This window comes from Epinephelus moara, chromosome 16, assembly GCF_006386435.1.
Source record: "Epinephelus moara isolate mb chromosome 16, YSFRI_EMoa_1.0, whole genome shotgun sequence".
NCBI lineage: Eukaryota > Metazoa > Chordata > Actinopteri > Perciformes > Serranidae > Epinephelus > Epinephelus moara.
In genome coordinates, this window is record NC_065521.1 from 40,045,534 (window position 1) to 40,060,665 (window position 15,132).

The following is a 15,132-nucleotide window of genomic DNA, read 5'->3' on the forward strand; positions in this document are numbered from 1 at the left end:
GTCACCTCGACTGACCGATCAGCTGATTGATAAATTCATATACAGTCAGGTTTACAGCAATCTGGAACTCCATCGGTAAAAAAAAAAAGTTTTTTCTTCCTTTATCTCTGGAGGCACAGCCCGGAGTTTTTCGACTAACGGAAGTGCAGGGGCCTCGGCGATCGATCACACCCTTCACTTCCGGCGATGCCCCCAGGGAATCGCCGTGTTGTTTACAAATACTTCGGGTAGAAAACCAGCAGAGTTTAGCTATATATCACATTTTTCACATCACTATACCACCGTGTAGACTAATCTGATGTTTGTTAAGTCTATAAACACAATGACTAAACAAACGTTACTATTTCTGTGTGCACGTTTTGTAAATAACAATAATAACATTGTAGATTAGCTGGGCTAACCGTTAGCTGTTAACGTTAGCCGTTAGCGGTGTCTGTAATAACCATAGACTGTATAAAAATAAGGTAATAACTCAATAAACGGTCCGTGAATAAAATATTTTTTCCAGCGGATATCTTAGTTACAACATGATTGAGCTAGCAAAGCAGTTTTGTGTTGCTATGTGTGGTATTTATTCAGTTATGGGAAATCACGATGTCTAGAAAGCATCAGTGGCTGCAGCTGACAGGGACAGTTAGCAAAGCTAACATCAGGACGTCATCTGTTAAAAGCCTCCCGTTGTCGGATACGACATGAAACTACTCCAGTTAGCTCAATCATGTTGTAACTAAGACATCTGCTGGAAATTTTTTTTTTTTTTTTCACGTTGACGAGACGGCGGTTTGGGTGGAGCGCTCGCTATGGACGCGGAGCTTGCTGTTCCTGTAGGTACACATTTCCTGGGGACACCTGCACGTCTCACGCACCTTCCATTGTGATTGGCTAAAGCTCAGCATCGTTCAAACTCAAAGCCCCGCCCTCCCCCCCTCTATAGTCGTCTTTCACACAGGGCTGCTGACAGATTCTACAATGTAGATTGCAGAATCTGTCTTGAGAGATTAGGTTTACAGTGAGTTAACATATATGGCTTTAGATCAAAGCTTGTGTCTTATCACTGTTCCTATTTCCTGTGCTTTACTCAGGTGTTTCTCTCTAAAGACATTTTGACCTTAAACTACCTGATTGAATAAAGGTTATACTAATTACAAGTGATTACCTCTAATTATCAACCTTCAGAGGGACTGAGATTTTGGGTTTACATCCTGCATGTAAATGCACCTTTATAAATTGTGTGCTCAGCTGTGTGTGCGCAATCACCGTTGTTTGCAGCGTCTCTGGGAAGTTTGTCTTCCACACAGTTCTGATTTCCACTCACAGTCCATACAGGTGAGATTCACCTCATCTCACCACCACCAGCAATTTATTTTCATTTGATGCAGCTGTGAGTCACATTTCCTTTGTGAGTTGTATTGAAAGACGTCAGTGTGCTGATGCAAGCAAATGTTTTTTAGCATGTATACTGGATTTTTTTGGAGTAAATTGGTTTCTTTTTTGATGTGCATACACTGCAATTTGAATTTGTGTGTATTATGGAATTATAGGACATAGGTACAAGTCATCCACAGCCTTATTTTTTACTTTGTCATAGCAGGAAAAGACGAGACAGTCAGTATGTTTACATGGACAGTTTAATTCCACTTTTAATCGGAATGAAAGGCCATTCCGATTAAAAGTGGTCATGTAAACGGTCATTCTGATTGAAAATTAAATCGGATTAAAGGGGGTGGTTTATTCCGTTTGTCATTCCGAATGAAAGAATTTTGTGTGCATGTAAACGCTCATTCCTCTTTAAGTTAATTCCGGTCTTTCTGCACATGCTCGTTTCCTTGCCCTTCTGGCGCGATGACGTATATAGCGCGCATAGCAAAGCCTGAAAAAGGCACTAAGAACGGTGTCGTCAAGCATCTTGTTATCCGGAGCGAGGACTACAGTGTTTTCTTCCAGTAAATGTAAACACGTAACATCTGCCCCGCCCCCTATCCAATCAGAAACCTTCCCTGCCCCAAACCTTGCGCAGACCCGAATAAAGGCGATTAAACTGATCTCCCGTGTAAACCCTCATTTGGAATGAATATTTCTCATGTAAACTACCTGGAAAAAATTTAATTCCGAATGATTTCATTCAGATTTATTTCATTCTGAATGAGAAGCCATCGTGTAACCGCACCCAATGTAAGACAATGGTGGAATATCATTAGGGGCACATTTACTCAATCATTGTGGCACACCAAAGTACAATTTGAGACGCTTTAATTTGTTCTGAAAGTTAGCTTGCAACCCAGGACGTACACAAATGAACATAAATACACACAAAAATACAGGGCAGCACGGTGGTGCAGTGGTTAGCATACTTACCAACAAGATATAAAAGCTTGTCAGTGGACAATTTAAAAACAGTATCATGTCTTGTAATATCGGTGTCAGTCTCTTAAAATGTATAATAATAACAATAAACTTTATTTATACAGCACATTCAAAACAAAGTGCTTTACATGTTTGATCCCGGATTTAAAACAATGCAGAATACAAGCAAATAAAATGAGGCAATTTTAAGAAAATACAAGAACAATAAAATAAAATACAGATAAAATGCCAGCACTGAAGCAGGTAAGTAAAGCTGGCAACTAATTGCCCTGTAGATTGTACTGAGGTACAGCAAATCAAACAATTAGAGTAATAGAAAATAAAAGAATACAATAACTTCTGACAACTCAAGATAAAACAATAAAACAGATACGTTTTAATAATTTAAAAGATGTCACTGAGTAGAGTAAGTATACTGATAGAATAAATGAGAACACAATTTCTGTTTTACATAAATTATATTTTGGTATTTAAATCACATTTTATTTTAACTTGTAATGGATTACTTTTACACTGTGGTATTTCTACTTTGACTTGAGTTATCTAAGCACTTTTCCCCACACTGAGAAAAGCACAGGTGTTCCTAATAACATTAATGGTGCCTCTGTTTTATTCAGGTTATTCACACTTGTGTCTGTCTTCACCATTAATGAGTTTACACCGACACCTGCTGGCCGGAAGTAGTATTACACCCGAGGAGCTTTTATTTTGAAGTGTGGAGACCCGCAGCTGTTGTTGCACCTCTGTTGACAGTTGGACGAGTGTAAATACAGGTCAGACAAACCCCTTCAGACAGCGGTTTATTTAAGCTAACACAGATTAAAATGCTCTGTAACACGACAGCTACAGTTTGTTTTAAACGGGCGGTTAAATCGTGTTAATTTAGCGGAAGCGTCGCTAGCTAGCTAACTGCTAATCAAGCTAGCTGGTCAACATTTCAATTAAGGAAGTGCTGCACTGCTGTGACTGTTAGCTAGTTTGGTCCGTAACTGCGGTACGTTTAAAGGTTTTAGAGGCTTCGGACAAAATGATAATTTAACTAAGGTAAGGTAAAGTTTAATGTCACTAAGGGCAGTTTGAGATACAGACAGTAGTCATGAGAACAGCAAAACATAAAGAGCACAAAGGGCAGTATCATCACTAAGGTCGTGATTTAATTAGCGTTAGCATGAAGTTATGTTAACTTTAGCTAGTGGTGAATGTGCACCCTGTAATGATGATGATGTCTCCTACTGGACTCCAGTTATTAAAGCTTATTCATGTACAAATGAAGTAAATCATGGCTGATATTACAGAAGCTACAGTCAGCAACATAATGCATATTTTAGCACCGTGTCAGTGTCTTCAATCTTTAGTCTTTTGGACTATTATCAAGTTAGTCCTTTACCTAAATACAATTGAATGATCCAGCCCTGTCCTCCTCTGGCTTATTAACAGTGTCTACAGTCAGTCTGTGTTGTCATTAAAGATTTATCATGACCCCCTAATTGAAAATCTTCCTATTAGGAACACTACCAAGTGATGTTTAATATAACAATCAGACATCATTATTGAGACTCCCTCCTTTAAATTACTAAGAAGGTGGTTATAGTCTCTTGGCTAAGGCCACAACTCCCAGGAGAAAATTAAGTATGTCTTCTGTTTGGAAAATGTTGGAGAATTAGTTATATTTCTAACTAAATGGGCACCTGTTGTGTCATACCTTTTTAAATGACGCTATCTTCTGAGCTGTTTCTCCTCTCGTTTATGTACTATTAAAATTAATTTACAGGCCGCTTTTTGATTGTTACGATCTTTTCTTTTTTTCCTGTGTGTTCCTTTTTACCTATTGTGTATTTCCCTTACACCTGAGAATGGTGGGAACCAAAAATGGACATTGAAAAGATGCACAAGAACTCCATGGACTCTCATGCAAGCCTTTTAGTCATGGGCTGTATCTGTAAATGTAATAACTGCAGACTGTACTAAAGATGCACCGATCCAGCTTTTTCTGTTTCGATACCAATCCCGATGCTGGGGCTCTGAGTATCAGCCGATACCGATCCTATACCATGGTTGACCTAAAAAGCTACCTTTACATGTAGAACAGAAAAGACAAGAGGCATCAGGCATTGATGACTACACAGTTCTTTCCTAAGATAAAATGAAACAAGATGAAACAGATTAATGCAATGATGAACTATTTGTTTTTAACAAAAATAAACAATTGTGCAACAGCAGTTGAAATAGTGTGAAATACCTCCATACAGCAGATTCTCTCCTTCGCTCCATGACGTATGACGTAGCTCGCGTCGCAATAGATTTAAAGGGAAAGGATCACCTCAGGTATAGGTTTCATTTACCGATACGCGATCCATCTATTTTGATGGTATCGGGGGGCCGATATTCGATCCAGATATCAGACCAGCGCATCCCTAGACTGTACTAAACTTCTTGAAAATAAAAAGAAGTTAAAAAAAATGGTGATATCGTAATGTAAAAACACTGGTGTAAGTTGACAGTCTAGTATTCAAATGTTTACTTTAGTAAAAGTAAAGAAATATTAGGAAAATGTGCTTAAACCATCAAAGGTTATGTGCACAAGTAATTTGCGAGCACAATACTATGTATACTTTTATATTAACTAATTGAGGGAATTTATGCAGTAGCTAATCAAGAGTAAGGCCATTTTAACTACTTAACTTCAACAATGCATCACATTTTCTAAGATAATTGTATGGAAAATCATAATTTGCAAAGTAAATGGCTGTCAGATTAATGTAGCAGATTAAAGTGGACATTATTTCCCTCTGAAATACAATTATACTGAGAAACAACAAATTGTTTCTGTCATTTTTCAAGCAAAAACAGTAAAAAAAAAATCCCAAGTATTTTCTGTTTTCTCAGATGTGAGGATTTGCTGCCTTTCTTGGTTTTATATCTTTGAAAACTGATCATCTCTGTGTCTTGAAATATTAAGGTTAGTTGTTACGAGTGTGGGTAGCTGTGATTGGCATTTCACAGACTAAACGATTAATTTAAAATCTTGATCACGAAAGAAATACTAGTTGCAATTTAGAGAAGAGGAGGAAAGCAGCAGAAAATGACAATACTCAAGTAACATACTGTACAAGTAGCTCCAGAATGTACTATTTTTTTCCACCACTGGTTTTGTGTTACAACAACAAACACTTTTGAGTGACAGGCATCTTTTCCTCTGTTCCTCATGTCTCACCACAGCACTGAATGCTGCAGGTCACAGGATGGACACCAGTGGGAAACCCTCAACTGCACAGATCGTGGTCTTAGCCACCAGCTCAGCCCTGACTGCGCTCTTCTACTCCATTTACAAGAACCGAGCTACAACAGTTGCCAGATTAAAGGTCAGCCACGTTTCTGCACACTCTGTCTTTGTCATGTGAATGTCAGCAGTTTGTGAATTGAATGCCTGTTATGTTCCATGTGTTAATCTTGACACACAGGAAGCCAAGAAAGTCTCCATTGACCAGGATCTGAAAAACATCCTGTCTGAAACACCTGGAAGATGTGTTCCATACGCTGTCATAGAGGGTGAGTTGGGCCACATTGAAAGCCTTAAAGACTTAAATTCACCATGCACAGTTATATCAATACATTTACACTGTCCTGTTTGTCACACGCTGCAGGTGTTGTGAGGTCTGTGAAGGAAACTCTGAGCAGCCAGTTTGTTGATAACTGCAAAGGCGTGATTGAAAGGTTGACCTTGAAGGAGGAAAAGATGGTGTGGAATCGCACCACTCATCTGTGGTAAGTGATTGGGAAGTTTTTTATTTATTATTTGACCCATTTTTAACCAGGTAAGTCCTGTTCAGATTGTCGATCTCTTTCACAAGAGACAAAAAGTTACAGCCAAACAACCACACAATATAAACAAAAAATGAATGTAGAGATATTAGAACACCTGCGCACAATGACAAAACCCAACCGATTCATTCATCCTTGTACTTATGAGAGCTTTAGGGTTAGGCAGAGACCAATTCACGTAGTTTCAACTCTCTTTGAAGGTAATTCCAAGTGAGAGGAGCAGAGCACATGAAAGCTTTCTTTCCCAGCTCAGTCCGAGCCCCAGCAACAGACAACAAAACTTAACAAGTCTTTAGATCTCAGTCAGATCTCTGTTCAATCACAGTACACATGTACAAAGGGAGTTTACCCAGTATGGCTTTGTAAATGAACAATTGCAGTGAGCCTATGAAAGGTCAAAGATGGCCAACCAGCCCTGGAATTTTTGAATCATTGTCAATACTTGATTTTATTTATTTGATAGTACAGTTCACATTAGTACCATTTCTGAAAATATGCCACAGTCGGCCAGAAAGGCTCATTTTTGTCTCCAGGCAGGCAACAGCTAAAGGCAAAAACATTAAGAATAAAAGCAGCGAGAATGTAATCAACGGTAAAAGCTGTGACAATACAGGGATACAAACAGCTGCTCTGCATGAGACAAAAACACAGCTGTTATGACACATAAAAAACGAAGCAAAGTAATGACAAACAAACAACATGAAAACACCTCAGTGTTTCAGTGTTCTCAAGTCTGATTTCTCATAAATCAGGTTCTGAATATTGTGGAGAGGGAATAGTCATCGACAGCTTCTCATGTGTTGCAGTAAATTGTTCCAATCCTGAGAGACAGAGGAAAGCAGATTGGCCAAAATTACTTTGTTGGCTTGGAATAAGTCAATCTCCCCTGGTTGTGCATTACATGTCCTGTGTTCTACTCTGAGACAAAAACAAATCAGAAACCAAATGGGAGAAATTTAAATGTTTTGGTTTCCTGAAAGTCCCCTTCTTTGCATTTATTTGTCTGCATGCTGTTAGTTCATTTTCATACAACCAATCAAATCTTGCATAAAGCAGAAACATCTCGGCTCTTTCATAGACAGAACAGACGGTCACACTGAGCCAGACGGCATCCTGCTGCACAGCACAAGACTTTGAACAACAACCTACATTAGCTTTCCTGCTAAAGTCTCCTTCTTATCTGACGTACAAACACAAACACAGCTCTTGTCCTGCCCCTTAGTTCGTTGAACGAGTACCCAAACAAACATTCACACTGGAAAAGTTCACTGCTGACGTCAGCCTGCAGACGAGACAGTTAATTAGCTGGTCAGCTTCAGCACATTAAACAGCATGTAAACGCACCTGCAAATGTCACTTCCATCCATTAAATGCTGGTGTGACCCTCACTCTGAACGCTGACACTGACACACCCCTCCAGCCACTGAGAGGAAGAGGAGTTTTTTGTACTTCTATACTAATAATAATAATAATAATAATTAAGGGTATTAACAATACATTTAAAGACATGTCAACTTGAACTGGACCAGGCTACAGGCTTGAAACAGGTCGGTGTCACTCCAATTTCAGTGTCTCATTTTAAATGCAGAGCTTATAGTCTGTGTGATGTCGTGAATAATGCATTGACTTGTTGCCGTCAACACATCCCGACTCCCACCTTTCATTAATGAAGAGAAATGTTCCACAATCTCTATTTAGCATATGACATATGATCGATTTGGTCTGTATTGATCATTCGGTAAGAGAAGGCACATGTCGTAGATTGTGTCACAGATATCTGTTACCGCACTGAAAAGACTTTAGTTGACTTAAGCTCGTAATAATTGTTTTAATATATTATTTTTTTCTTTTGTTAATAATGAAAATTTGTGTTTTAAATCAGGCTTGACAGACATAATCTAATCTAACAAAGCAAGAACTGAAGCAATAAATCGATTAGTTGATCAGCAGAATTGTTAAATTCTTGTCAGTCATTTAAAAGAAATACCAAAAGTTGGCTTGTAACTGCTCTACAAATATGACAATTTCCAGTTTTTCTCCATTTTATATCAATACAAACTGAATATTTTTAGGTTTTAGACTGTTGATCAGACAAAACAAGATAGTTAGAGATGTTATCTCGGACTCTGGGAAGCTGAGATCGTTGTTTTCTGACATATTATAGATCAAGCAGCTCCAGTATTTGATAAATAATCTGCAGATTAATCGATAATACTTAGTTGCTGCTTTAAACTCGACTTTAGTAACTGTGATTATTTGTGAACAGGAACAACACAGAGAAAGTCATCCACCAGCGCACCAACACAGTCCCGTTTGCCCTCGGCTCACATGACGACGATATCACTGCCACAGTGCGGGTAATACGTCCGCTAGACGCTGCAGAGTTGGACCTGGAAACCACCTACGAGAACTTCCACCCCACGGTCCAGTCCTTGTCCAACGTCATCGGCCACTTCATCAGTGGGGAGCGACCCAAGGGCATCCACGAGACTGAGGAGATGCTGCGGCTGGGCGACAGTGTCACAGGTGTTGGCGAGCTGGTCCTGGATAACAACCTGATTAAGCTCCAACCTCCCAAACAGGGCTTCCGTTATTTCCTCGCTCGGCTGGACTACGACGCTCTTCTCAGGAAGCAGGGGAACAGCGTCCGACTGTGGAGGATTCTGACTATTGTTTTTGGCATCGCCGCTTGCTCCACACTCCTCTTCATCCTGTGGAAGCGCTACATGCACCACAGGGAGAGCAGGAAGGAGAGGAGCATGCTGGAGGAGTTCAAAGAGCAGCAAAAGAAACGTATGCGTGAACTCAACGTGGAGGAAAGCAGCGTGTCGCCAACAAGCTGTACTGTCTGCCTGACCCGGGAGCGGTCCTGTGTGTTTCTAGAGTGTGGTCATGTGTGTGCCTGTGCCCAGTGCCATGACGCCCTGCCAGAGCCAAAGAAATGCCCCATCTGCAGGGCGACTATAGACCGAGTGGTGCCTCTTTACAACAGCTAATGTGGAACTGCAGAAATGTGCAATATATCACACAGGAAGTCTACTCAGTCATTATTACGCCGACGATACAGTATGTTATTTTAAAACTGTCTGCTCAGGCTTGAAAAGGATGATATGTGAACTTTTTGTTGCACTTCTTTTACTTTTTCTCACTGTCGTGGATAAATAGTAGGCATCTGTGCTGACTCATGACGCAGTCCCATTTCCCATCAAATGTACAAATCAGATTTGGAACCTGTGAAAGTAGAGAAAATGAAATTCCTTCTTTCATTTTGAGAGAGAAAATTAGGTTTCCTCTCACTAAGACACTGACAAGTATTGATGAAACAAATCTTGGTGCTGTATCCAGACAACTATTAATCTTACGATCATTCTTAAAACAGCACTTGGGGGGAGTGCACACACACACACACACACACAGTAAAGCTCTTACGAAAACACTTTAAAGGTCCAGTGTGTAGGATTTAGGGGGATATATTGGCAGCAATTGAATATAATATAATAAGCGTGTTTTCTTGAGTGTATAATGACCTTAAAATAAGAATAATTGTGTTTTCATTACCTTAGAATGAGCCATTTATATCCACATAGGGAGCGTGTCCTCGTCTATGGAGAGTGCCTTGTTGCACCGTCATGTTGCTACAGTAGCCCAGAATGGACAAACCAGACATACACTTTAGATAGGGCCATTTGCTTTTTTGCATTGGCCAACATAGTTCGAAGCCCCTCCACGACTAGCACTGCCACAAAACACTTTAAATCATCAAGTCTGTTTGTTTTGGAGAGCAAGAGACCTCTGCGGATAATTCGGCTTCCCATTAAAAACCATTTGAACGTCTGTAGCTGTATTCACAAACATTCAGAGACCACTCTCAGAGAGCTCTTATGTAGCCTAAAAATTTCTAGTGAAACGTCCTAGCTTAGCAGTGATTTAAGAAAGTTCTCAGAGCAACTCTGAGTAAGGAAGAGACAGAAACTTAGTGAGGACGTGTGGTTTACCCCGTCGCTAGGTATGATGCCTTCATTTAACAGATGTGATTGGTTGCCCTTTTGTGAGCCTGCAAGCTGTGGACAGCCATTAGAAAAGAGATGATGTCATTGTTGGTGTGATCACTCTGCTGATGGAAGGTCGAGACAGGCCCAAGTCATCACTGCTGCACTGTTGTATCTTTTCAGTTTTCCAAATATCTTAGTGCGGTCATCACTCTTGATTTCTGGCATTACAGCGTTATTGCGTTGGGTGGGAGATGTGAGTGGATCTCTAATGAGATCGACCACAAACATTATCCCTGCACAATCTAATCTGTAGCATTTCATTTACTCACTGTCATCCAGCGTTTGAGGAATATTTCTCCGACGTCTTTGTCTTCCTGACATTTTCTCCTCTGCCTCAGAAACTTTGAAGCCTCTTAAAAGTCTTCCTCCCTGCTCTTAACATTTTTCACCTTTTGGAGCTCTTTTAAGGGCTGAGACACTCTGTGAATAACTTATCTTTACCAGGAATTTATCAGACTCTTGTCACTAAGAGCAACTCCTCATAAGCTTTGTGAATACAGCCCCTGAATCTTAAGTAATCACAGAAAAAATATGAGCACACATTAGCAGGTGCTAGGCTATAGCGGCCCGTCTTTGTCGAGCCGAACAGTGTAGGAGAAACACTGATTTGTGACGGCATTTGTTTGGGTTTAAATCCCCAGGTCTGTTTGTTTTTGGGGAGAGGAAGAGATCTCTGTGGATAAATCGGCTCACGGTGAAAACCTCCTGAACAATAAACACTAAAGGAATTCTAACTGGGGGAACTTTAAGCTGGTTGCAGTCTTCAGTTCTCCCAAATCTTACACACTTTACCTTTTAAAGTGTCAAGAAGTACTTATCTGCCAGAAGGTGGTGGTATACTGTATGCTTAAAATGCAGTACATCAGTGAAAGCCTGAATGTAGTGAACAACACAACAGAGTCGTTTCACTCTAAGAGTGATTCAGTATAAAAACAAAGCTTAACTTGCAGCCTTGCTTTGTTTTAATCCACGGTGCTGGGTGGAAGTTTAAGAAAGTCAATTTTGCTGCTGCTAAAATTTGTTACTCTTCACTACATCTTCAACCTCAGATCAGATAAGGTTTGTTTGGACTATAATTCTGTCTCAGTTGCTACATATAAGCTTGTGGCAAACAACATACGCACCGTAATTAAAGACAACAGATGGAAACTAAACCCCAACAACAGAAGTGGCATTTTAGCCAAGACAAGAGTCGTAATATGTTGGATGAAACAGGAAAAGGAGGATGACAACGGCACGAACTGACACATGAACAAATGAAATGTCTGTTTTTATGTGTGATTAGTTTGCGTTATTTAAACATCAAGTCTCACTTCAGGCACCATGTACAAAAATATAATGTATGATCATTTCAAGAATGTACAAAGGTATGATGGACATTGGTAGGATGGATTTTACTTCAGCTGAACCAAAGGTGCTTTTGGGAAACAGTGTCCAACTTGTCTTTACATTTGATTTTTGAAGCGTGTGCAGGCTATTCAGTCTGCCTAATCATTCTTTTAATGTTTTAAATTGTGATTTAGCTTTGGTGAGGCCTTACAGATCGTTAAAAGTTATGTTTTTGCAGACGAGCCGAAGGAAAATTTTCAGTGTAAGAGCTTGAGGAGTGAGGCGGGGTGGCAGGACGATAATTGTACAGGCTTCTGTCAGGTTGTTCCTGGAGAAGAGGAGCAGGCTGACCCTGTCCTGTTCTTCTTTTGATTTTGTTCTTACAAAGATATGGAGCAGGTGCTCGGGCTCCTCAGACGTTCGGCTCAGAGTACAGGGGGAGCACATGAAAAACTTGTTAAAGTGTACCATACAGGAGGGACCTCTGTACGGTCACAGCCTCTGATTGTTGGACTTTGAACCTGCTTTTCCTGAGACATTGGCAAAACATAATCATCAACTCTCTGTCTGTTTGAAACCTTATTAAAGACAAATGCAATGTTGATCAAATACTGTTGAAAGACTGAGTTACTTTGATATTGTCACGGCCGTTGTGTGAAATAAAAGGAGAACGCTGTTTGAAGAAGATGAAGAGTTCTGCCAGGAGAGGGGGATGTCTGCCTGTGAGGAAAATTCACAATTTGGAACCGGAGAGCATGAATAAACACAAAAACGTGATGCCACATGCTCCCCGATGCAAGCAGCTGTTTTCACTCCCTGCTGGTTTTTTGGCTCCATTTCAAACTACCTGTACAATGAAATGTAGGAACATAATCAATTTTAAATGCCAGTAATCCAAAGGCTATTTTTAAGTGCTCTGCCCTGCATGAAAGGCTCAGTTTGGCTTTGTTTCAGTGGATAAAAATTAATCTGATAATGATTAGAAGTGTCTGTTTCATAGTGATCCAGCCACATTTTTTCATTTTAAGTCAGTGAGCGCACAAAATAAAACCTTTATTCTACCGTTTAGCTTTTTTAGAAAATCGATGAAGCGCATTTTTAGTCAGCTGAAAAGCAAGGGATGGAGAGCGACTGGAAGCAGGAGAAAATGCTTCAGCACGATTCAATTTCAGGGCAGCAGGGGTGCATATCTGCAGAGAAGGCCGTCTTAAGGCAGTTTGAGCACAGAAGAGCGCCCTTTGTGCTTCCAAATGATTCTGTATTATTCAGAAAATATCCCATTTTATCAGCCCACATTATGCCGAGAAATCTCAGATGTATTATTTAACATTACACGGGGACCCTGGCGTTATTAGTATTCTGCGGCTTGCCCACAGACATCTATTTTCCAGGAGTGAGCTGATGCCAGTAGGTCTCTGAAGGAACCTGAGCTAAATGTCAGATATACAGTGTAATCAAGCAGGAAGCACATTATGCACTCTCCCCTGTTGGAAGTACTGTATTGATGGCACTAAAAGCCTCACCGTGGCCACTTTACCATCAGGCCCATAACTGACCCTCAGCTACTTACAAATATTCATGCCACTCCTTTTTTTAGTTTCTGTGACATTAATTCATTGTTATTGTTTGTTATGTGTTTTGTTTTGCCATGTTAGCAGCGTAGATCTACACAACCCAGTCACTAGAAAAGGTGCAAACTGCAGATACATTACATTTACGTGTCATTATGTAGCGGATACATCGAAATTTTATGTTTCAGCACCACTGTGGTTAATGTGTGATTATGCTTAGGCACAAAAACCACTTGGTTATGGTTAGGAAAAGATCACTTTTGGCTTAAATACCCGGCTTTAGTGGCACAATCCCTGCTGGAAAAACAGCAACGTGTCACTAGAAAACACCCACACTGGGTGCATAAAAAGCTGCTGGAGAAACAGTGGCGTGTCGCTACTACACAACCGGTTTTGTTGTTTGTTGGTCGTGAACAGTGGTCCGCAGGTTGGCAGTTGTCTCGCCTCTGTGACACACTTATACCCTATCCACTACACCTCCTCATGACAAAGTCAGCTCATATACAATGTCACTTTGAAAACATTGATATGATATGTTTGAAATATAACGTAATCGTGGTTTGCAGAAACATACAATGCTAATATTTTCTTCTGGTGACTAGGTTGCGTCTCCTTTAACCTGTTTATATGCACATTTTCATGGACTTAAATGTCCACTAAAGCTACTGGAGAGACGAAAACATCTGATCTGTGTGGACGGAGATTGTAACTTTCCTCAAACATTCATCATCTTTTTGCTTCTATTTCTTCTGCAGTGGTTTAATATAGAGCCAAAGTCCTGACGTCACATCCCAGCTAGCCTCTGTTCCTCTCACTTCTAGAGCTCAATGCAGCCTACGCAGTGTTGCGTAGGGAGCTAAGCTACTAGTTAGTTGACATCAAAATGAAGTTTCACTACAGTGGCGCTATCTGCAGAGAAATGTAGCAAGCTAAGCTACAAGAAAAAGGCAAATGTAGCTTCCTACTTGTAACCTCCAATAACAAGACTTCATCAGTTGGCCTACTGCTCTCTCTGTTCCTCTTTCCTCTTCCTACTGAAAGCATTTCTCTGTCTTGGCTTCTTCCAGATAACATAACGCCCCTCTCTTCCTTCTTCATACTGTTCTCTGGTCTCTCAGCTCTTTACTCGGCCCTTGTTGCATCTATTTCTCCAGTGTCCACTGCAAATCCACTTGATATATACAGTCTATGGGCAAGACGTGAGAGACGCATCAAGAAGTGCAGTGTAGCTAATCAGAGACAGAGTAGGGCTGGTCTTGCCAAGAAAAGACAATAATGAAGCAGCAAGCATGTCATGTGTTGATGTCATGTGGAACTGCTTCATTCATCTACATGCCTTGGTGTAGCACTGGCGTCAGTCACATTACTGATCCTAAATTTTATTATCCTTAGTTTTATGCAGACCTCTGCAGGAAAAAAGTCTGTTACTTCAGGGCTTTTCCTGGGAAAAATAGCTTGTAACGTTTGTGGACGCTACTGTGCTACTTGGTCAATTAATTAACTAGCTTTTCAGTTAATTAGTTAATTAACTAATTAACTGAAAAGCTATTTGACTCAGAAAGTAATGACGTTACTACCACACTACTGAGAAACATAGTTAAGTTAGTAACATCGCTACTTGTAGTGACGTTACTGCTCAACACTGAGCCGATGATTCAGTATTTCTCGCATTTTCTGATAAAACAAGAGCAACAACAAAAAAAGCATGTTCCTATGGTTTACCAAACTGTTCTCATTCCCAGGTTGTCAAACACTGAAGCTTTGTCACGCCCCTTGGCATCTCATAGCGATGCAAAAGGTGTATCTACTTTAAGTGACTTAACTTAAAAACATTGAACATGGTGATGCATAGACTGTAAAAGATAATGGAAGTAGCCACCGTAACATCACCAACTGGTTTGCATGTTGTAGCCTCCAGTTAGTTTATAATCCTAGGGGACGCGAACACCGCTCTCCCAGCTGAAAGTCGGTGTTTGTTGGATGCTGTTAAACTG

At 40.3% G+C, this 15,132-nt stretch overlaps 1 protein-coding gene across 2 annotated transcripts; it reads left to right on the forward strand.

The window, feature by feature from the left end:
* The first annotated feature begins 3,052 nt into the window (after positions 1-3,052).
* On the forward strand, positions 3,053-12,176 carry mul1b (mitochondrial E3 ubiquitin protein ligase 1b). Of its 2 annotated transcripts, none has more exons than XM_050064842.1 (5): positions 3,053-3,137; positions 5,584-5,726; positions 5,826-5,913; positions 6,009-6,129; positions 8,453-12,176. In XM_050064842.1, exons 2-5 carry the CDS (start codon positions 5,607-5,609, stop codon positions 9,180-9,182), a joined length of 1,059 nt encoding a protein of 352 aa, XP_049920799.1. In that variant the 5' UTR covers positions 3,053-3,137; positions 5,584-5,606; the 3' UTR covers positions 9,183-12,176. The 2 variants fall into 2 exon arrangements, with proteins under 2 accessions (XP_049920799.1, XP_049920798.1); XM_050064841.1 differs by lacking the exon at positions 3,053-3,137 and adding an exon at positions 3,154-3,408.
* The last annotated feature ends 2,956 nt before the right edge of the window (positions 12,177-15,132 follow it).